Raw genomic sequence first — 24222 nt, 5'->3', positions numbered from 1 at the left:
AAGCCCTAACAGGTACTTTCATGCAACAATACTCCCTTCGCCATCATTTATTTACGGTGTAATGTGTGTGAATCCATATTTCATGTAATACCGAAACTTCCTGAAGTTAGACAGTGAGATTGGTACCAAACGCTGTATGTCGACAGAGTATCAACAACAATTTCCATATAGTTTGTGCTAAGCGCTGTTGTCCAGGAGAACGCGAGTAAACGAAAAGTAGTAAGTAACACCTGACCTACGGGGCACGGGAAAAGCATACGAGGTGCAGCTGTCATGTGGAGCTCCTGTGGATACGTGGGTAGAGCGCTGTTTTCTCGTACCGTGGATCCTGGGTTCGAGCTCTGGTTGTGCCAGATACTATAGTACGTGTGAAAGTGCTATACGGGACAACATGTTTTTGACACGTAAAAGGACTGTTCGGAGTTGACTGTAATGTTTTCTGGCAGTCTGCTTCGGCTTCGTTTATTTGAAAGTAGCAATCCTATAGAACCATATGTAATTTCACAGAATAAACGTAAACAATGGGAAAAGAAAATTAAGGAAACAGTTACAACAAAAGTGCGAAATATTTATAGTAGTAACAATTCTTCTTCTTCTTCTTCTTCTTACTGTCGTTATCGTTATTAATATTATTGTTGTTACTGTAATTCCTCTTCCTGTTATTATTGGTGTAATTGCCATTATTATTGCTTTTAATACTTCTACATGTGTGAGGCAACTGTTCCTTTTTTTTTTTTGTTCACATTGTTTATTTTTCTTCTGCGAAACGACAGATGTGCTTTATAGGTTTGCTGATTTCAAATAAGCAGAGCGAAACCAGACTGCTAACAAAACATTGCTATGAACTCCGATCAGTCCTTTCACACACTGAGAAAATCATGGGATAGCGATATGCACATATACAGGTGGCGGTAGTATTGCGTACAGTAGGTATAAAAGGGAAGTGCAGTGGCGGATCTGCCATTTGTGGCTCTGAGCACTATGGGACTTAACATCTTAGGTCATCGGTCACCTAGAACTTAGAACTACTTAACCTAACTAACCTAAGGACATCACACACATCCATGCCCGAGGTAGGATGCGAACCTGCGACCGTAGCAGTCCCACGGTTCCGGACTGCAGCGCCTAGAACCGCTCGGCCACCACGGCCGGCTGTCATGTAAAGATTTCTTACGTGATTATGGTCACACGACGGGAATTAACTGATTTTTAACGTGGAATGGTAGATCGAGCTAGACGCATGGGACATTCCATTTCGGAAATCTTTAAGGAATTCAATTTTTCGAGAGCGGCAATGTCAAGAGTGTGCTTAGGATACCAAATTTCAGGCATTACCTCTCACCACAGACAACGTAGTGGCCGATGGCCTTTTCTTATCGATCGTGAGCAGCAACGCTTACGTAAAGTTGTCGGTGCTAACTGGCAAGCAACACTAGCACAAATAACCACAGAAATCAATGTGGGAAGTATAGCGAACGTGTCAGTTCGTACAGTGCGGCGAAATTCGGCGTTAATGGGCTGTGGCAGCAGGCGATCAGGCTATCGACGCGAGTGCCTTTGCTAAAAGCACGACATCGCCAGCAGCGCCTCTCCTGGACTCGTAACTATATCGGTTGGACCCTAGGCGACTGAGAATCCTTCGCTTGATCAGGTGACTCCATATTTCAGTTGGTAAGAGCCTGTTGTAGGGTTCAAGTGCGGCGCAGACACCGTGAAGCCATAGACCGAAGTCGTCAAGGAGGCACTGAGCAAGTTGGTGGTGGCTCAGTAATGGTGTGGGCTTTTACGTGGATTGGACTGTGTCCTCTGATCCAACTGAACCGATCATTGACCGGAAATAATTACGTTCTGCCACTGGGAGACCATTTGCAGCGATTCGTGGACTTCCTGTTCCCAAATAAAGACGGAATTTTTGTGGATGTAATGATCCATGTCATCGGGTCAAAATTCTTCTCTCTTGAAGCACATTCTGGACAGTTCGAGCGAATGATTTTCCACCAGACAGCCGGCCTGAAACCCACAGAACATTTATAGCCCATAGTAGAGAGGACAGATAGTGCACGAAATCCTGAACTGGCAACATTTTCGCATTTATGGACGGCTATAGAGGCAGCATGGTCGACAATCTTTGCAGGCAACGACTTGTTGAGTCCGTTCCGTGTCGCTTTGCTGCCCCGCCCAGGCAAAAGGAGGTCCGATAAGGGATTGTGTGATTTCCCAAGAAATGCTTCAGCTCAGTGTGTTCACCAACATTTTTTCTCGTACAACAGTTTCACACGAACTGCAGTGCAGAAACCCGGCATTACCAGGGTCCGAACCCTTAGTAAGGGACACTAGTGCTTTACCGACTTACCCATGCTAGATCTACTCCGCAGACGCTCGAAGGTACACTTTTCATGTGCTCTGTAACTCAGATGTTACTTGTTACTTCCCGTTTACACACGGTCTCCTGGACGACAGCACACAGCACAAACCATGTGTGAATAGGTATCGATCTGACTCTCTGACGTCTTAGAATTTGGGTGTAACTAAATCACAGTTCGCTTTGATTCTGATGCTTCATTCTTCTGTAAAAAGCCAATCTAATATACCGCTACTACGTCTCTTGTTCGCACATGACAACACGTTTATTTTGAGAACTTTTAAAACTAAATCACAGTTTTCTAAGAGTTTCCTCTACTCTTCAAGATCTGTCCCGTGCAACAAGTGCTGTCTAGTTTTCACAAAGTTGTGATATATAGGACATAAATCCCGTCTCAGGCCTGCGATCATTTTTATGTTAATAATTGGCAACCAATGCTGTACAATCGCAATAAAGTCATGTGATGTTCAGTTGACTCTTTTATTAGAACATGTTACGCTTTTCGGGATTACACCCATCTTCAGACATCACAAACTTCAACTCCTTCCTAACCAACCAAGTGTACTTTATTCATTGGGAACTAATGATCACAAACTAGCAGGACTCATATTAGACCTCAGTACACTTCCTAGCGTGGCGCGGGAAAATTGAGGTTTATGTAAAGAAAAAAGTTTCTACCGAGAACCACATTCTTTAGTTGGCTCCTCTTAATATGTGGTAAAAGGTTGTCACTCCTATCATACCAAATTTTGGGTGGGGGGTTGAAAGATGGAAAACATTTTCCGTTGCTATAGTAAAATGCATCGTTAAGTATGAGGTTGAGCGAAAATTATGCCCTATGTAAGATTAATCAAACCAAAAATTCCAATGAAAAAGATCTTACGCATAACTGTGCTGCAACTAATGGTTGACATGATATCGTGGGGGCAAAATCAGCTCCGATTTCTAATCTGACTAAGGCCACTCTTCCTCGCCCAAAAAAATTCTGAAATAATGTACCCTGGCTGCACTGGAGGAGTGTGAATGTCCCTCGGCAGCTGCGCGGGCCGGCACGAGCCGAGCGCTCAGTCACACCAAGCGGCAGCAGGTAGTGGCCGAGCAGGTAGTGGTGCAGCATTTTCGACACACCCTGTGCCGGTCCCTCAGTATCCCGGATTTCTCACAAGTGTCGCCACATACAAGTTTCTCACAAGTGCCTCTTCTCACAAGTGTCCACAACTCGCCCCATATTAATCACAATCATGAATACTACTCTGCTATTATTCCGCTTAGTAACCATGAGATATTACTTTTCCAACACAGCTTGCCCATTCGTGAATTAAAGAAACACGTTACGCTCTATTCGGTAGTCGCCATGTAGAAAAGTAATATGTACAATCTTGATAAATACAAAGCACAAGCTGCTTTTCGATATTGCTCACCATATTTCTGAGTATAATAAAATATAGCCTCGCTCAAAATCACACTATATTACACACAAACTAAAACTCACTTGAGGAACAGAACAACCGGAATAGTCATAAACAAGCACACTTTTGTCTCCTTCAAAGCTTGCAATGCACATGGCGTCTCAGCGAACTTGATTCCCATTGGCTGAGGCTACTCTCACTGTAAAAAGCTTAGGTAAGATAGTTCAACGTAACAGATGCATCCTGCCGCTGTGGCCGACCGGTTCTAGGCGCTTCAGTCCGGAACCGCGCTGCTGCTACGGTCGCAGGTTCGAATCCTGCCTCGGGCATGGATGTGTGTTATGTCCTTAGGTTAGTTAGGTTTAAGAAGTTCTAAGTTCTAGAGGACTGATGAACTCAGATGTTAAGTCTCATAGTGCTTAGAGCCATTTGAACCATTAAACAGATGCAGCAGTGAGTACACAGGAAATCGATCAGTGGGCGCAGATGTAACAGAAAATACTGCTCCCGACTGGTAGACACGTAAAATATAATACATGGAATTTGGCAAATCATAACACATTTCATTGTGGGCGTAACTGGTACACTTAATGTTCTGGGTGATTGTGAATGCTCTCACCTCTCATGTATAACATCTTTCTTCCTCAAATAAAGAAGGATATCAACTGTAACACAGAGCCGGCCGTTGTGGCCGAGCGGCTCAAGGCGCTTCAGTCTGGAACCGCGCGACCGCTACGGTCGCAGGTTCGGGCATTGATGTGTGTGATGTCCTTAGGTTAGTTAGGTTTAAGTAGTGCTAAGTTCTAGGGGACTGACGAACTCAGATGTTAAGTCCCATAGTGCTCAGAGCCATTTGAACCATTTTTTGTAACAATGAAGAAACCTTGTTCTATAAAGTTGAGTCAATTTTTGAATAGTGCATGTTAATGTAGATGAGGTCGCCCTTCTTGCGGCTTAAGTAAGTGTATTTTTTTCTTTGTGACAGACGTTAGTATTGTGGTTTGCATGGTAAGAGTCTTAACTGAAAATGTAACTAGCATGAATACAGTAAATCGTTGTAGAAGATGATGAGAGAAGTGGGTGAAATGTGTCAACACATAGCCAAATCCTCTTGAACAACACCAGTTAAGCCATCAAGCATTAAGTCCTTATCCGAGGAACGGATTATGTCTCTGCTAAGCGACGTCAAGAACTGACCAAGATGGACTCGTATGTGAAGGTGGCTTTCATAAGAGCATGGCACACCGCTGGCCACGGTGGAGTGGGCCAAAGCACGTATGGTTGGTGGATCTTCATGTGGCGCCACGCTGCTGTTGAAAGCCGCCAACAAACACTCACAGCTTTCCACGATCCGTCCTTCCATGCAACTCCGCGCCTTATCCATTTTCTCCCGTTGGAAATTCAACAAATAACCACTAGGCTACGCTAGCATCAGCACTGAGATATAACGTTCCATTCAGCTCTGGTCCTCCTTCCTCCCATCCTTTCACTTTCCGCACGTATGTTTCACGTCATTAAATGTTAGTTGCTTAATGCTGTTCCTGAAGGAGTCATTGTAGTACTCATCATTGTACGAGTAGTAGTAACGAACATCAGAGTTCCCTGTGATTACATTTCAATTTCTGGGTAAAATGAGGTAGAGTGGTAAGAAATGAGGAGAATCGACTTGGAGACGAACTTGCGTGAAACGCTGACAGGTAGAAGAGACAGGTTTATTGGACTGTGTCACGACATTACTTCCGCATTATTTGAGAGAGTTATAAATGGTAAAACAGTAGACGAAGACAACGAATGGAATATTTCTGAAAATAGCTGAGTAAGGTTGATGTAAGTGCTTCTGTGAAACAAAGATATTCGCGTAAGAGAGGATTTCGTGGCGACTCGTATCAAACCTGTCAGGAGGCTGACGCCACAAAAAAATTATCCTTTTCTGATAGACCAGCATCATGCAGTAGGTCGGAGAACGGTATACTATATATTTTATGAAGTTTCTGCTCCACAATGATTTTATTAAACTGCTACTTTTAAATATTTAAAGTACATTTCCTCTCTTATATACCACTGAAACTTCGTTAAACATTTGGAATCTTTCCTTAAAAATGGTTTTATTAGCTACTCCTTGTTGGAAATTGAAATAACAATAAAGGAAACATACCTGGCCACACTCTCTACACCATGAGAGATCTGAGATTTAATTCGTGGCTTTTACGTAGGGCCGGTGACCAGGATCCGTAAGCCATGACCTCTCCTCACATTACTGACATTTTCCTTGCCTTCCTGCGACCATTCAAATAATTAATCCACTCAGTTACAGGAGCTCCATATCAGTTGGTGTTGATCACTCACAACGCAACTCACTCATTCGCCGCGTTGCGCTGTTGGCGGATGACATCATGTGTGCTACCAGGTCTTAAGACTGCGTTTGTAGATGTTATTGGGTTTGAGTGTGTCACTGTTACTAAAAATTTGGTGTGAACTGGTTCATGGCCTGGCATATGTACCAGCTCTATATGCATTACCATATGTCATGAAGTCTCGAGTGATTTCTACGTGTTTAAAATGAATCACTATCTAGAACTGATATTTCATTGTTGTACGGTATAAAGATATGCTCGTCGTTACCGCGGTGAGTTCTTTACTTTGCTCCGGAAGGAGACTGAGTACATACTATAACTCATATAATATAAGAACACTTTATTAAAGCAAAAGCCAAGATGAATTACTTATAGTACATAATTATCTGTGAACATTAGCGTGCCTTTTAAACAGACAAAATACAGCTCTTACTCAAAGTATGTTTAATAATAACTTCCACGTAGAGTTCTGATCACAGTGCTGACCTGTTGCAAGACGCTACTATCGTCTTAGTCAGCCGCGCGGGGTAACTGCGCAGTCCAGGGCGCCCTGTCACGGTTCGCGGGACTGTCCCCGTTGGAGGTTCGAGTCCTCCCTCGGGCATGGGTGTGTGTGTGGTCGTTAGCGTAAGTTAGCTTAAGTTAGGTTAAGTATGGTATAGGCTTAGGGACCGATGACCTCAGCAGTTTGGTCCCATAGTACCTTATCACAAATTCCAAAATTCGTCCATGATCGCCGACTATCTGAGTGGTACTAAGTTCGGCTGTAAGCAGAAGCGCTGTTGCTGCAGCGTAGCGAAACTGTTACTGGTGTGGCTGTACCGGTGTGTCTCATTCGTCGGCGTGGCCTCCAGCCACTGTTTTCGCTTGTGGTTGTGTTGCGAGGTACCAGTCTCGCTTTGCACCTCGCACTTCGGACGACACCACAACTATCATCAGAGTTACATGCCAAGAGAGGTTTACTATGGACGTTGACAATCATACATTTTGGCATAGGAACTAGTGCACTAGTCAGAGACAGCAAAGGACCTGGAAGAGCAGCTGAACGGAATGGACAGTGTCTTGAAAGGAAGATATAAGTTGAACATCAAAAAAAGCAACAAAGGACCTGGAACAGCACCTGAACGGAATGGACAGTGTCTTGAAAGGAAGATATAAGATGAACATCAAAAAAAGCAAAACGAGGATAATGGAATTTGGTCGAATTAAATCGGGTCATGCTGCGGGAATTAGATTAGGAAATGAGACGCTTAAAGTAGTAAAGGAATTTTGCTATTTGGGGAGCAAAATAACTTATGATGGTCGAAGTAGAGAGGATATAAAATGTAGACTGGCAATGGGAAGAAAAGCATTTCTGAAGAAACGCATGGATGTGTGTGATGTCCTTAGGTTAGTTAGGTTTACGTAGTTCTAGGGGACTGGTGACCTCAGAAGTTAAGCCCCATAGTGCTCAGAGCCATTTGAACCATTTAATTTGAGTAAAGTGATAGTTGGTAGAAAACAATTCTAGGACCGACTGAAGGCTTAAACCGCTCCCATTCTTTTATGACTTGGCCTCGAAATCTGACATTCGACTGGCAGAGCGGTGTGCTGACCACATCCACGTCCAGTGGCGCCTATGGGCTGAGGATGACATGGCGACCAGTCGGTACTGTTGGGACTACATGGCCTGTTCGGGCGGAGTTTAGGTTTTATTCTTTTATGACCAGTTTAAATGACTCATGCGGAAAGGGGTGAGAGGGGGAGAGGGGGAGTGGACACGAATACTAGAAACTTACGTACAGCGTTTGGGGGTGCAAGCTGTGGAGATTATTTGGTTAGGATTGGTAATTTTATTACAGAATGACGTCTACTAAAGAGTAAAAGATAGCTCAAAAAATGCACATAACTGCAAATGTTCCGTAAAACGCACCAGAGACACTTCGTCTATGGTGTGGCGGAGCTATCAGCCACGGCGCCGGGTAGCAGGCTGGGCTGGACGGCGGGGCACCTCTGGGCCCGGACACGACGGGCCGCCCCAGGGGACTGCGGGCTGCGACGCGCCGCGACGCTCCGCGCCGCGACGCGAAGTCGTTAAGCGCCGACATCAATTTCCTGCGCGCGTCGGCCACAAAAATCAATGGACCGGCAGCGGGAAGAGTCTGCTGGCCGCCCCCGCAGGCGCCGCCTCCGCCTCCGCCTCCGCCTCCGGGCAGAGGTGCCGGCAAGACACGGCCCGGCCGCCCACCCCCGGCCGCTCCATTAGGCAGACCCGGAGGCGGCGGCGCGTGAGGACGACGATGGTCCGCATTACACAATTAACGACGCCTGCCGCCCTGCCGGAGTCGAATTACAACTTCACGCTTCATCGGCACGACGACTACCGTCATTCGGGCTCATTCCGCGAATGGATTACGTCTTCTATCCGACCTCCGCGCGCTTCCCCTCGGCAGTTACCGTTTCTTTAAGCAGCAACTCGGATCGGCAAGTTGTCTGAGGAGTAGAGAATATTTCAAGAGCGCATGGAGAGTCCGAATAAAATGTTTTCATCTCATTTCAAGTCTCAAGTGGGTAAAATACACTACTGGCCATTAAAATTGCTACACCACGAAGATGTGCTACAGACGCGAAATTTAAGCGACAGGAAGAAGATGCTGTGATATGCAAATGATTAGCTGTTCAGAGCATTAACACAAGGTTGGCGCCGGTGGCGACACCTACAACGTGCTGACATGAGGAAAGTTTCCAACCGATTTCTCATACACAAACAGCAGTTGACCAGCGTTGCCTGGTGAAACGTTGTTGTGATGCCTCGAGTAAGGAGGAGAAATGCGTACCATCACGTTTTCGACTTTTATAAAGGTCGGATTGTAGCCTATCGCGATTGTGGTATATCGTATCGCGACATTGCTGCTCGCGTTGGTCGAGATCCAATGACTGTTAGCAGAATATGGAATCGGTGGGTTCAGGAGGGTAATACGGAACGCTGTGCTGGATCCCAACAGCCTCGTATCACTAGCAGTCGAGATGACAGGCATCTTATCCGCATGGCTGTAACGGATTCTGCAGTTACGTCTCGGACCCTGAGTCTACTGATGGGGACGTTTGCAAGACAACAACCAATGCACGAACGGTTCGACGACGTTTGCAGCAGCATGGACTATCAGCTCAGAGACCATGGTTGCGGTTACCCTTGATGCTGCATCACAGACAGGAGCGCCTGCGATGGTGTACTCAACGACGAACCTGGGTGCAAGAATGGCAAAACGTAATTTTTCGGATGAGTCCAGGCTCTGTTTACAGCATCATGATGGTCGCATCCGTGTTTGGCGACATCGCGGTGAATGCGCATTGGAAGCGTGAATTCGTCATCGCCATACTGGCGTATCACCAGGCGTGATGGTATGGGATGCCATTGGTTACACGTCTGGGTCACCTCATGTTCGCATCTACGGCACTTTGAACAGTGGACATTATATTTCACATTTGTTACGACCTGTGGCTCTACCCTTCATTCGATCCCTGCGAAATCCTACATTTCTGTAGGATAATGCACGACCGCATGTTGCAGGTCCTGTACGGGCCTTTCCGGATACAGAAAATGTTCGACTGCTGCCCTGGCCACACACTCTCCAGATCTCTCACCAATTGAAAACGTCTGGTCAATGGTGGCCGCGCAATTAGCTCGTCACAATATGCCAGTCACTACTCTTGATAAACTGTGGTATTGTGTTGAACCTGCATGGGCAGCTGTACCTGTACACGCCATCCAAGCTCTGTTTGACTCAATGCCCAAGTGTATCAAGGCCGTTATTACAGCCAGAGGTGGTTGTTCTGGGTACTGCGTGAAAATGTCGTCACACGTCAGTTCTTGTATAACATCTTTGTCCAATGAATACCTGTTTATCATCTGCATTTCTTCTTGGTGTAGAAACTTTAATGGCCAGTAGTGTATTTATGGTATGTGGCTGTTAGTATCCCAAGCTAATGTATACTAAACAAAATTATCAATCTGCTTATACACAAAGCAGAGTGTATGTATGTGCATCAGGGATCTCTTCCCAAACTCCTGAGTCAATTTCAATCAAATATGGCAAGGAAGCTGCAGGCCTCATGAAGATCAGCACTGTAGATTTTATAAGCTCCAATAGGAGCAGAGGTTTTGGTAAAACGCGTTTTTTAAAGCCCCTGGCATATAGGCTGCTATGCATGACAGGCACATCATGTGTGAACAGTATTGGCCTGCCAAATCGACTTGCTCTTCAGGGCAGCCTACATGTCTGGGGCCAGAAATGGTTTTGCTGGTCCCCAAAATGCAAGCTGCCCTATATAACAGGTGTGTTTTGGGAGTAGTCAGCTTGCTTTAGTGAACTGTGTTGCAGGGGCTATGCATGTCAAGGAGCATGGCTGGAGACAGGCTGAGATGGCCAGAAGATGTAATGGACAGTGAAAGGCGGAGGAAGAGGTAGACAGAGGGGTAAGGGAGTGGAGTGGGAGATGTGAGAGGCATGAGACAGGTGAAAGGTCTGGAGGGGTGGTGGACAGGTGGAAAAGTAAGAGAGGGAGGCCAAGATGGAGAGACAGGTAGGGGGATATTGTCAGAGGGAGAGGGAGGAAGATATAGCCAGAGAGAGGGAGTGGAGGAAATGGGCAAAGAGTGTGGGAGGAAAAGTGACAGAGTGTAGCGAGAACGAGACAGAGGTGAGAGAATCAGATGGACAGAGGCAGCAGAGAGGGAGAAAAGGAGATGCTCTGAAAGAGGAGATGCATTCAGTATGTATGTCGATTGCATACACAGGGGAAGCTATAGAGAAAATGCTAGTAATAATACAATTTGTACCCGAGCTGGCGTTTATGATTAATGCCATATTGACACAGCACGTGGCCACTTCCCCATTCGCAAGACCATATAGACCAGAGAAGTGGGCCCATCCATCATACTGGATTGCAATCCAGCTGTTTTATTCCATGACATACCGCCTTTTACTAGTGTTTTGCCCAGATGGACAACAAATTTTGGGTACAAAGTTACAAGCTTTTCAACTCTAATGTTTTAGTTACATGTTCACCTGAAGCTGTGCCTTTAGTGCCAAGAAACCAGTAGTGATCTAAAAATAAAGTATTAAATACAGCTGAAGCATTTTATTAATACCAAAGTGAATGGACCAATGACATTGTCAAGATACCTCCAGGTAGCGTAGATGAGATGTCTGTGCTGACTGGAAGATACTCATCCAGCTGATGTTACAGGTACTTTGGAAGTTCACACTGATGAAGAAAGGGAGGACGCGGAAAATGCACGCCATCGGAAGAACAAAATGAAAGCTAACATCACTTGGTTATTGGACAGCAGAAGATGTAACTTACAGAAAACCTATCCCAGTCAAACAGAAATTGAATAGTGGAAATGCATTTTGACACCAGTTTCCGAACTTCATTTCCACTGAAAGTGTCCGATATGCTACACAGAAGAATAATCACAGCTTTGAGTTATCCTATAACTGCATATAATCGTTGTTAGGTATACTGCTCTACTACAGGAACAGCGATATGGGATTGAAGGTGACGACTTTGATATAAGATGTGTACGACAGTGTATGAATCTCAACTGGTATTTAGAAAGCAAGCGACACCAGCGCTTGAATCATAACACACATATGAACCAAATCCCAACTGACGAAAAGAATAAACATTTCAAAATTCGTTTAAAAAATGTTCAAATGTGTGTGAAATCTTATGGGACTTAACTGCTAAGGTCATCAGTCCCTAAGCTTACACACTACTTAGCCAAAATTATCCTAAGGACAAACGCACACACACCCATGTCCGAGGGAGAACTTGAACCTCCGCCGGGACCAGCCGCACAGTCCATGAATGCAGCGCCTTAGACCGCTCTGCTACTCCCGCGCGGCTCAAAATTCGTCCCATGATTGACATCGTGAGAAACAATTTCAAGTTTTTTGCTGATAGCCTGAGCATCGATGAGCAAACGGTGCGATATCACGGACATCATTATCTAAGACAATTCATTCTCGAGAAACCAGTGCGATATGTATTTAAAGAATACGTCATTTCCTGTTCCTGGAGCGGCTACCGCTATCGTGTGTTAGTCCATGAAGGAAAATCGAAGAATTCAAGTGATGTTTCAGTTTTGAGATACGCCGTTCTGAATGTTATATCTGTTCGGCCTTTTTCTCAGCTTTACAAAACATATTTTTACAAGTTTTTTGCACGTTTCCGTTTGATGAAAGAACTCTCAGAAATGAGAGTAATGGTGACTCGAAATGCTCTAATGAACCAAAAAAGTAAGTGTACCACAGAAAGTGAAGGCATACACATCACATGTTACAGCTCAACTCAGAAATTTCAGAACCAGGGACGTGATGGAGCACACTACACTGCGGAAACAAAGAAAATGTGGAATTTGTAAGAAAATGCAAGGAAACAATGCTCTTTGTGCAATGTGGAATTCCAATTTGAATGCTTTGTTGCCTGGCACAAAAAAGGTCTAGAAAGAGAGCTCCGTGTGCAATGATCCCCATAAGGGATGGAGTAAATTATAGCTTTTATTTCAAGGACATTTCATTTTTTTTACATTCATTTTCCTAGGTTCTGTGTCAACTAGGCAACGCAGATGATAAATGTAGATTGAAGGGAAAAAATTGCAGTAGACGTGTTATGTTGGCCAGGGATGTGTGTAAATGAAGTCATTTCATGTTCTCTACAAGCACTGTTGCAACAATAAATTTCGAGTGAACTGGAAACCTCTAAAAGGGTGTAATAATTTTTTCCGGCAGTGTGCATATCTACTAATCGTCTCTTTCTTCTCTTTGACATGGTGCATTGTCCTTGATTGTAAGTACTATGGTTTGTGCTGTACATGCGCAAATATGTGCACTGCTATATATTCCTTTGTAAGCGCTGCCTGGTTCCTTTCGGAGTATGCTGATGCATTAGCTCCATACTTAACAATCATATACAACCGTTTGCTCGACGAAAAATCCGTACCCAAAGACTGGAAAGTTGCACAGGTCACACCAATATTCAAGAAAGATAGTATGAGTAATGCACTAAATTACAGGCTCATATCGTTAACTTGGATATGTAGCAGGATTTTAGAACATATATTGTGTTCGAACATTATGAATTACCTCCAAGAAAACTGTCTATTGACACACAGTCAACGTGTCCAGGCTCGCCACACAGATCGTGTGCTGTCGGTAGCGTACCAAGCAACCTCCACACTTCTGCATGCAGAAACCAAATGATCTGCAGTACCAGAATGTGTCACATCTCATCTCTCTACGATACGTCGTGCCACACGTGTTGCCGTCTTCACACTACAAAGAAGAGAGGACGTTCCGCACAGCAGGTAAAGATCTTTTGTACCCTCTGTCAGATCATTATTACCAGGTATCCACGCGATCACCGGAATTAGAGTTCTGGAAGATGATGTAATATAACACAGAAGCAGATTGCTAAAACAAAAAGACCTCTGAGTACAGTTGACGTGGAAGCTATGATACCTCCGCCCAGCAGATGCCTCTGCAAACGGGGATGAAGAAGACGAAGTAAACATTCCAAAATTCGAATCGCGAACAGCTGCCAACATGAGTAACGTAGAAGTAAATATCCTCGGAGTAGTGAAGCAACTCAAATCACTTAATAAAAGCAAGTCTTCTGGTCCAGTCTGTATAACAATTAGGTTCCTTTCGGAGTATGCTGATGCATTAGCTCCATACTTAACAATCATATACAACCGTTTGCTCGACGAAAAATCCGTACCCAAAGACTGGAAAGTTGCACAGGTCACACCAATATTCAAGAAAGATAGTATGAGTAATCCACTAAATTACAGACCCATATCGTTAACTTGGATATGTAGCAGGATTTTAGAACATATATTGTGTTCGAACATTATGAATTACCTCCAAGAAAACTGTCTATTGACACACAGTCAACATGGGTTTACAAAACATCGTTCCTGTGGAACACAACTAGTTCTTTATTCACACGAAGTGCTGAGTGCTTCCGACGAGGGATCTCAGATCGATTCCGTATGTCTGGATTTCCGGAGGGCTTTTGACACTGTAACCACACAAGCGGCTTGTAGTGAAATTGCTTGCTTATGGAATATCGTTTCAGTTATATGACTGGATTTATGAATTCCTGCCAGAGAGGTCACAGTTCGTAGTAATTGACTGAAAGCTTTACTTCTGCCAGTACCTCATCTCCTAAAGCTGTGAGTACCGGGCGTGAGTCGTGCTTCGGTAGCTCAGTTGGTAGAGCACTTGCCCGCGAAAGGCAAAGGTCCCGAGTTCGAGTCTCGGTCGGGCACACGGTTTTAATCTGCCAGGAAGTTTCATATCAGCGCACACTCCGCTGCAGAGTGCAAAACTCATTCTGGAAACATCCCCCAGGCTGTAGCTAAGCCATGTCTCCGCAATATCCTTTCTTTCAGGAGTCTTAGTTCTGCAAGGTTCGCAGGAGAGCTTCTGTAAAGTTTGGAAGGTAGGAGACGAGGTACTGGCAGAAGTAAAGCTGTGAGTACCGGGCGTGAGTCGTGCTTCGGTAGCTCAGTTGGTAGAGCACATGCCCGCGAAAGGCAAAGGTCCCAAGTTCGAGTCTCGGTCGGGCACACAGTTTTAATCTGCCAGGAAGTTTCATATCAGCGCACACTCCGCTGCAGAGTGAAAATCTCATTCTGTAACAGACCTATTAAGAAGACTGCCTACACTCCCCTTGTCCGTCCTCTTTTAGAATGCTGCTGCGTGGTGTGGGATCCTTACCAGATAGAAGTGACGGAGTACATCGAAAAAGTTCAAAGAAAGGCAGCACGTTTTGTATTATCGCGAAATATGGGAGAGAGTGTCACAGAAATGATACAGGATTTGGACTGGACATCATTAAAAGAAAGGCGTTGTTCGTTGCGTCGGAATCTGCTCACGCAATTCTAGTCACCAACTTTCTCCTCCGAATGCGAAACATTTTGTTGACACCGACGTACTTAGGGAGGAATGATCACCACGGTAAAATAAAGAAAATCAGAGCTCGTACGGAAAGATACAGGTGTTCATTCTTTACGCGCGCTATACGAGATTGGAATAATAGAGAACTGTGAAGGTGGTTCGATGAACCCTCTGCCAGGCATTTAACTGTTATTTGCAGAGTATCCATGTAGATGTAGATGTAGATGGCTATTTAACAGATCCCAAAAGACCACAGCATAACAACATGAGGAATTATAGTAACAAAAACCTCTTGCAGGTAAATAAAACATGTTAGGGGCATTAAAGAAACGAGATGGAGGCCTAAAAATAGAAAAATTTTATCGTTACTTCAAGAGTATCGCTCCTCGCTGCTGAGGCACTTGTCCTACTGTGACCTGGGGTAGTGAACGGCAGCCTGTAAAATTCCAAGGGCTGCATCGTGAACCAGATCCGAATGTACTACTTCACGTTCTCACCCGAGATGAATAGTTTGCCTCTCGGAGGCTTCTTTAACTCACCAAAATTGAAATAATCGCAGGGAGACAGACCTGAACCATGAAGGGCGGCAGATAACTTGCCATTTGAAAGTCTGCGAGGGCCCCTGACTCTGTTAGCTGTTTGGGGGATGAAATGCCCTGGTCGTTTCTATTTGATCGCTTCGTGAAAGGTGGTCGAAGTTTGTGAGTATCGCTGCGCTTAAAGGGACTCTTTTGGTCAAAGAAGAACGTAAGTTTAACCTTACCCGCACTTACATAGACAGATATGGATATTTTGGGGGGCAGCAAACCTGTGTGCTTCCACTGGAGACTTTGTTATTTTGACTCGAGTTTGAAATGATGACACCATTTTTCGACTCCAGTGACTATTTGTGAGAGGAACTCATTTATTTCTTTGGCATAGCGCTGCAAATTTTCAAGGGTGACTCCCATTCGACATGCTTCCTGTGCTGGCTGATGTCTGTGAGGCATCAATGGGGAGCACACTTCGTAGAATTTCGAACTGCCCTTAATTATGCGGTAAACACTTCCAATAGAATGGAGCATCTGTGGCAATGACTGCTACCGCAACTCACAGGTCTCGGGTAATGACAGCATCCACCTGCTGGACGATGTTATCGGTAATCTGCTTTAGTGTTCATTCGTGCATCTTCGTCAACAACATCCGTTCTTCCCTGAATCCCTTGTGTCATGCTATGCCCCTTGCAACGGGGTGCAGTGCTCTCCATATGCACTTGTGCCATTTTTGGATGAAATTCATCGCACGCCTACCGCTGTCAGGAAACGCACGGAACACCTTCACTCTTCCTCTGAAGCCTTCATTCCTCTGTTTTCAGCACGACAGACAAGGGAACGTCACCTGACTGACCTCAAATATTTATGTGGAAAATCACACTATCAAGATATTAGCTCCAGCAATCGATATCGCGTGAAAATTTGAGCCGTAATCCCGACAGTGGGCGGTTATTTCCTTCTGAAAGTACAGTTTCTAAGCTTCCTCGCACGTAGCTACTTAATACCCGAGCGCCAAGAAGTGTAGCGTAGAGTGAGTAAGAGGCCTGTGAAATACTCTTCGACATTTTCAACATGCTTTGTCCATTGTGTGAAAGTGCCCGGTTCCTAACCTAAGGCTGATACTAGAGATTTATTTTCTTTCAACATTTTTAAGTTCTGATTCACAATGAATGAAACGAATGAGTTTGATATTAAGGAAGTAGCGTAGCACTATTTAACTATTAATATTGCTGTTGTGCTTTATCTTTCTTGGACTTTAAAGCTGGCACTGTTAAAGTGAGACGCGCTGTTCTTTAACGAGACTGACATGATTAAATGCTAAATGGAAAATCATTAACTTCTTTTAATAATAATTATTAATTCACTTGGGTCCAATCTTTCGGATTTTATACATACGTAGAGAAGCGGAACGTCAGTACGATAATATTGTTAATATGTTATTGAATGCATATGTGCGTGAGGTTGACGTACTTATGATGTTTCTCGCACAAAATAACATGCATTCTCGGACAAGATATCAAAACACGTTTGACAGATGTGTCCACCTTCCCCCTCCTCACCCCTAACCTTCAACATCCAGCGAATTGGAGAGCCTTTCATTCTTTTTTCTTTTTTTAAGTGAAATTTACGCCATTTGACTGTTGAACTGATAGAATATATCTGACCTGTCTGTGACATGTCATCGTCGAAGAAACATATTTCTGTTCTTATAGACCAGCTACCTATGTGAACAGAAATGTATTTTTTCGGCGATGACGTGTCAAAGACAGGTCAGATCTATTTTAATTTTTCAACGTGCGCTTGAGAATGGCTACAAAGCCGGAACCATCGTTACGTAAAACAAATGAACAATTAACAGTCACGATGGGAAGATCACTAATAGAGCTACGTTTGTCACTCCAACGTACTGTACATCGCGCTCGGACATTGGGTGGGTGAATTTGGGCGGTAAGTGTTACAAACAGGTGGTGCGCTTTAATGTCTGGAACTTATACTTTCAGATGGTGTAACTACGTACTTTCAGAAACATGCCCCAAATATTCAGGCGGATCGATTACTGAGGCTGATATCTTGCAGGTATGCCTTTTTTCTCTTTAAAATATGTGATCAAGTTGGTGAGTGCAGTGGATGGTAGACGCGTGCACGTGCTGACTCTGTTGTCCCTTAGGAGTGCACTCCTGTCCATCTAGAGCCGAGTTTGGGATGTCGGCGCTCTTAAAAAGACCGCATCTTCTTCCGCAGACAATGACATTACACGGTTTTCAACATTACCGTCGGCTGTAATTTCATTATCAATTTATTGGCACCAAGTTTTGCAGATACACTTCATCATCATCAGCCCCTAAAAGTAATAAACATGCAGCTACACTAACAACAGCATGACGTCAAAAGCAAAATACTACCTAGGATTAAAAAATATATATAGATGGCCGTGTCAATAGCAGTACTAACATAGAGCACAACAAGATGTTTACGCCATATATGTATTGGGGTGTAATCATCATGTTGTGCTCTATGTCAGTACTGTTATGCAAACTGTCACCTATAGTAAAACTCAATCACTTCACAAACAATGTAATGTGTGTAATGGGAAAACAGAAATGAGTACCTATACACAATTAACACCTATTCCAGAACCAGTGATGTACGTACATGCGAGGCTAAAATAATGGAAACAATTATGTATCACAATAAGCGACATAAATAAAAATACGTGGTTAATGACATTACGCAAATAAATACCCACTACTCTTCGGCATGATCGTGCATACAACGTAATTACAAACATTATATTGTGGTATCAGGTACAGGCAACTGTACAACTGGTCTATGTCTTAAGCACCAACAAAAATGAAAACGGATGCCCATATACAGTATAGAAGCTAAAGTACAACGCCTAAAGAACTAAGCAAAATTGAGAGGACAAAACCAGTCATAAACCTATAGAAATTTGTACGAAGAACAGATACGAAGAAGAAGACCAACCAATAAAAATAGAACCATTCATCAAAACTGTCACTCTTTTGGGCCATGAGATATAGATGGGTCATGTAGGTATGACTTTATTACTATAGTGTCAACACTATTCGCTTACAATGAGGTATGACCCTTACAATCTGAAAATCCATATGGGTATTCTAAATATACAAGTCATAAAATGGGATGCTGTTCGATGTGATATGTATTGGTTTTCATTATTTTAATCTTTCAAATAGGTACGTTATTAATTCCTTAATGGGTTTAAATATAGGTAATCATTTCTATTTTCACGATACATTGTTATTACTGTAGGCGACCGTTTGCATAGCTGTACTAACACAACATTGAGGTTCTATATAGACTGTTTGTAACAATAGGATAAGTATGTGTTACATATTTTAACTCTAGGTACAATTTTCCTTTGGACGTCATGCTGTTGTTAATGTAGCTGATTTTATATTACTTTTAGAGACTGATGATCACGAAGCGCATCGTCGAAACCTGTTGCCAATAAATTGATAGTTAAATTACCGCTGACGGTTTGCTGTAGTTCTCTCCTCCCACTCAACAAGGGTTGCTATGCCGAAATGCCACTACTATACTTTCAGCGTGTTTTATTTTACAGCATCCAGCTTGTTTCTTTTTGTATGCACCATGTACGAAGTCGCCCCTCTTACTTCCAGTCCAGTCTTACATGTGGTGTTCCCCAAGGTTCCATTCTAGGTCCACTACTGTTTCTTGTGTATATTAATGACCTGTCATCTGTTACATTACTAGATGCCAAGTTTGTCTTATTTGCAGATGATACAAACATTGCAATAAATAGTAAATCAAATATAAATTTAGAAAGGGCAGCTAATCAAATTTTTACTGACATTAATAAGTGGTTCATAGCCGGTTCACTGTCATTGAACTTTGAAAAGGCCCACTATATGCAGTTCAGAACTTCTAAGAGATTTCCTTCTGGTGTGTGTATAAAATATGATGACATGAAAATAGGAGAAGTTGAGAGTGTAAAATTCTTGGGATTACAACTTGATAATAAATAGAGTTGGGAGCAACATACTAACGAAATGCTAAAGTGCCTAAACAAGTCTGTGTTTGCAGTGCAAATGATGTCAGACATAGGAGATATAAATATAAAAACACTGGCATATTTTGCTTTTTTTCACTCCATTATGTCATATGGTATCATATTTTGGGGTAACTCCAGAAACAGAGAAAAAATTTTTAGGGTACAGAAGCGTACAATAAGAGTAATGAGTAGTGGAAATCCAAGAACATCATGCGTAAACCTATTCAAAGAATTGGGCATATTAACCAAAGCTTCTCAGTATATTTATTCCTTAATGAAGTTTGTTGTAAATAATACATCTCTTTTTCCAACTAACGTCTTAATACACAGTATCAATACTAGGTATATGTAACAATATACATAAAGATTTAAAATCACTTACTTTTGCCCAGAAAGGAGTCCAGTATTCGGCAACCCATATTTTCAATGTGTTACCAGCAGCCATTAAGAGTTTAGTTTCAGACAAGGCACGATTTAAACATAACTTAAAAGAATTTTTGGTGGCCAACTCCTTCTATTCCATCCATGATTTCCTCAACAAGTGCAGTAGACCATATTAATGAAAATTTATTATACTTTTATTTTTGACAATACTTGATTGGCTGGCTCAAATGGCTCTGAGCACTATGGGACTTAACATCTATGGTCATCAGTCCCCTAGAACTTAGAACTACGTAAACCTAACTAACCTAAGGACATCACACACATCCATGCCCGAGGCAGGATTCTAACCTGCTACTGTAGCAGTCGCGCGGCTCCGGACTGAGCGCCTAGAGCCGCTAGACCACCGCGGCCGGCAATACTTGATGGTGACAGTGAAGTAAATACCTACTGTGTGAATAATGGATGTATGGAAGGCAGATGTATGTCTTAAGTCTGTGAATAGTGGAAGTGGAAACGTCCCCTGAGAAAAATTAGTGAATTACTGGGCTGGTAAACCCTTTACGTTATTTGATTTTCAAACAGCTGAGCAAAACTGAACGTACTCAGACATTTCTCTCTTTACTTATTCTGATCAACACTAAACTGACAAAATATTTTTAGCGCAACGCAATCTGACCTTCAAAAATCCCTACAAAAGAATGGCCCTGACTGACAATAACCTATACCTTTCGTGAATCACTTACCTCACAAAAATCTTCGTTACTCGAACTAATGCAATACAGCGAGCGCCACTACTGCCAGCTAAATAAAAGATTCTAACTACTGAAGGCACTAACTACTGATAGGCATAGTTAGCAAATGAAAGATTGTGATAGAGAACAAACAATGTATTTACCTTAATAGTTCATGATATCCAGTTTTAGAAATTTACTCTCTCTGATGGACACACGTCCAGATCATCCGCTCTCAAAACTCCGCCATGTCTCTCCCCACATCCACCACTGCTGGCGGCTCACCTCCAACTGCACAACGCTACACGCTGTTAACAGCCAACTGCCCAACACTACAATAGCGTATACTGCAACAATGCAAACCAACCACAGCCTTCACACAGCAGAGTCAGTGATTTTCATATAGAGCACTACGTGGCGTTACCAACATAAAAACCTAAACAGCCAACTTACAAAGTTTAATTTTGTATCTTGTACATAATCTGACTGTTCTTAACTATCACTGAAATTAATAATTTACTTTAATTTTTGGCAATACTTGGTTGTAATAGCCAAAAAACTAGCAAATGTCTGAATGATGGATTTAATGAAAGCAGATGTAAGTATTAAACCCGTAAATATTAGAAGTTTAAATTTAGTTCATGTACATAATTTTACTGTTTATTGACTGAGGATCATTAAAATCAAGTTTTTCTAATTAGATTTTTGTAATGTGTTTATCTGACGTGTTCCACACCCCGGAGGATTCCCTCTTTTATGGGTCTATGAAATGAATGATTAATTTAACCTAAAAGGCTATTTACAATTTGTACAGATACCAGATCGCAGTTGTAAGAGTCGAGGGACATGAAAGGGAAGGAGTGGTTGGGAAGGGAGTGATACAGGGTTGTAGCCTATCCCCCATGTTATTCAGTCTGTATATTGAGCAAGCAGTAAAGGAAACAAAAGAAAAATTCGGAATAGGTATTGAAACCCATGGAGAAGAAATAAAAACTTTGAGGTTCGCCGATGACATTGTAATTCTGTCAGAGACAGCAAAGGACTTGGAAGAGCAGTTGAAAGGAATGGACAGCGTCTTGAAAGGAGGGTATAAGATGAACATCAACACAAGCAAACCGAGGATAATGGAATGTAGTCGAATTAAGTCAGGTGATCCAGAGGGAATTAGATTAGGAAATGAGACACTGAAAGTAGTAAAGGAGTTTTGCTATTTGGGGAGCTAAATAACTGATGATGGTCGAAGTAGAGGGGATATCAAATGTAGACTGGCAATGGCAAGGAAAGCGTTTCTGAAGAAGAGAAATTTGTTAACATCGAGTATAGATTTAAGTGTCAGGGAGTCGTCTCTGAAAGTATTAGTATGGAGCGTAGCCATGTATGGAAGTGAAACATGGGCGATAACTAGTTTGGACAAGAAGTGAATAGAAGCTTTCGAAATGTGGTGCTACAGAAGAATGCTGAAGATTAGATCGGTAGATCATATAACTAATGAGGAGGTATTGAATAGGATTGGGGAGAAGAGAAGCTTGTGGCACAATTTGACTAGAAGAAGGGATCGGTTGGTAGGAAATGTTCTGAGGCATTAAGGGATCACCAATTTACTATTGGAGGGCAGCGTGGAGGGTAAAAACCGTAGAGGGAGACCGAGAGATGAATGCACTAAGCAGATTCAGAAGGACGTAGGCTGCAGTAGGTACTGGGAGATGAAGAGGCTTGCACAGGATAGAGTAGCATGGAGAGCTGCATCAAACCAGGCTCAGGATTGAAGACCACAACAACAACAACCTAATCTAATCTTTCCGGTGTTGTCGACAGGGAGACAAAGCATACGAGTAATCAGTGAAATTAAACGTTTATTGCAGGGCGTCCACGGGCTCGGCACTAGTAGTCTCTCGGAGCCGAGTACACTGCATGGCAGTGCCCAGCAGCGAAGCACTTGTAAGAGGGACAGGCGAAGAGACTGCCTCGCGCAGAAGGGCGGCCACCTACGACCGGTGCGTAGTACAGGGCGGGACGCCCTCGGCGGTCTTTTCCCGCGCATACTGTGTGGCCCCTCGGACCGACGCCGACGCCGACGCCGGAATTAGCAAAATTAGCAGCGCGTCCGGCAAGGGCGTCGCCGTGCGCCGAGTTGGTTAATCTTATAACTGTCGGCGCGTGCACAAAGAGCCTCTGCACAAAGCCATTTAATTTCATCCCGGCTGCCGTGCGAACGAATGAATGAGTGAGAGCGGGAGAGCGCCGCGCCGGCTAAGAAAGAAGGCATTTGCATTCCCCGGCCGGCCCGGGCCGGTTTCATTTATATTTTCCGCGCCGCCTCCCGTGCCATCTCCAGCACAGCCGACATGCTTTCTGGGGATTACTTTATACGAAACTCTGCCGGACAGAAAAATAATCACACATTGCCCCGCCTTGTTTACCTCCGTTTCAATGGTGGCACAGTTCCTAAAATGAAAAAAAAAGAGCCTGCCTCACAGCGCTCCGTTTATACACTACTGGCCATTAAAATTGCCGCACCACGAAGATGCCATGCTATAGACGCGAAATTTAAGCGACAGGATGAAGATGCTGTGATATACAAATGATTAGCTTTTCAGAGCATTCACACAAGGTTGGCACCGGTGGCGACACATACAACGAGTTGACATGAGGAATGTTTCCAACCAATTTCTCATAGACAAACAGCAGTTGACCGGCGTTGCCTGGTGAAACGTTGTTGCGATGCCTCGTGTAAGGAGGACTTTGATAAAGGTCGGATTGTAGCCTATCAGGATTGCGGTTTATCGTATCGCGACATTGCTGCTCGCGTTGGTCTAGATCCAATGACTCTTAGCAGAATATGGAATCGGTGGGTTCAACAGAATAATACGGAACGCCGTGCTGGAGCCCAACGGCCTCGTATCACTAGCAGTCGAGATGACAGGTATCTTATCCGCATGGCTGTAACGGATCGTGTAGCGACGTCTCGATCCCTGTTTGCAACTCAACAACCATCTGCACGAACAGTTCGACGACGTTTGCAGCACCATGGACTATCAGCTCGGAGACCATGGTTGCGGTTACCCTTGACGCTGCATCACAGACAGGAGCGCCTGCGATGGTGTACTCAACGACGAACCTGGGTGCACGAATGGCACAACGTCAATTTTTCGAATGAATCCAGGTTCTCTTAACAGCATCACGATGGTCACATCCATGTTTGGCGACATCGCGGTGAACGTACATTGGAAGCGTGTATTCATCATCGCCATACTGGCGTATCACCCGGCGTGATGGTATGGGGTGCCATCGGTTACACGTCTCGGTCACCTCTTGTTCGCATTGACGGCACTTTGAACAGTGGACGTTACATTTCAGATATGTTTCGACCCGTGGCTCTACCCTTCATTCGATCGCTGCGAATCCCTACATTTCAGCAGGATAATGCACGACCGCGTGTTGCAGGTC

At 43.7% G+C, this 24222-nt stretch overlaps 1 protein-coding gene across 1 annotated transcript in view; it reads left to right on the top strand.

Annotated features, from left to right (window-relative positions):
• LOC124803254 (basic salivary proline-rich protein 1-like) overlaps positions 1-22914 on the top strand; it is a 159141-nt gene extending 136227 nt beyond the window's left edge. Inside the window, exons 2-3 of the mRNA XM_047264436.1 lie at positions 8094-8392; positions 22638-22914. Coding sequence (XP_047120392.1) covers positions 8094-8392; positions 22638-22914 — 576 coding nt within the window. The remainder of the gene's footprint in view (positions 1-8093; positions 8393-22637) is intronic.
• The last annotated feature ends 1308 nt before the right edge of the window (positions 22915-24222 follow it).

Source organism: Schistocerca piceifrons, chromosome 6 (genome assembly GCF_021461385.2).
Source record: "Schistocerca piceifrons isolate TAMUIC-IGC-003096 chromosome 6, iqSchPice1.1, whole genome shotgun sequence".
NCBI classification, from domain to species: domain Eukaryota; kingdom Metazoa; phylum Arthropoda; class Insecta; order Orthoptera; family Acrididae; genus Schistocerca; species Schistocerca piceifrons.
This window is presented reverse-complemented; position numbering and strand designations above follow the sequence as displayed.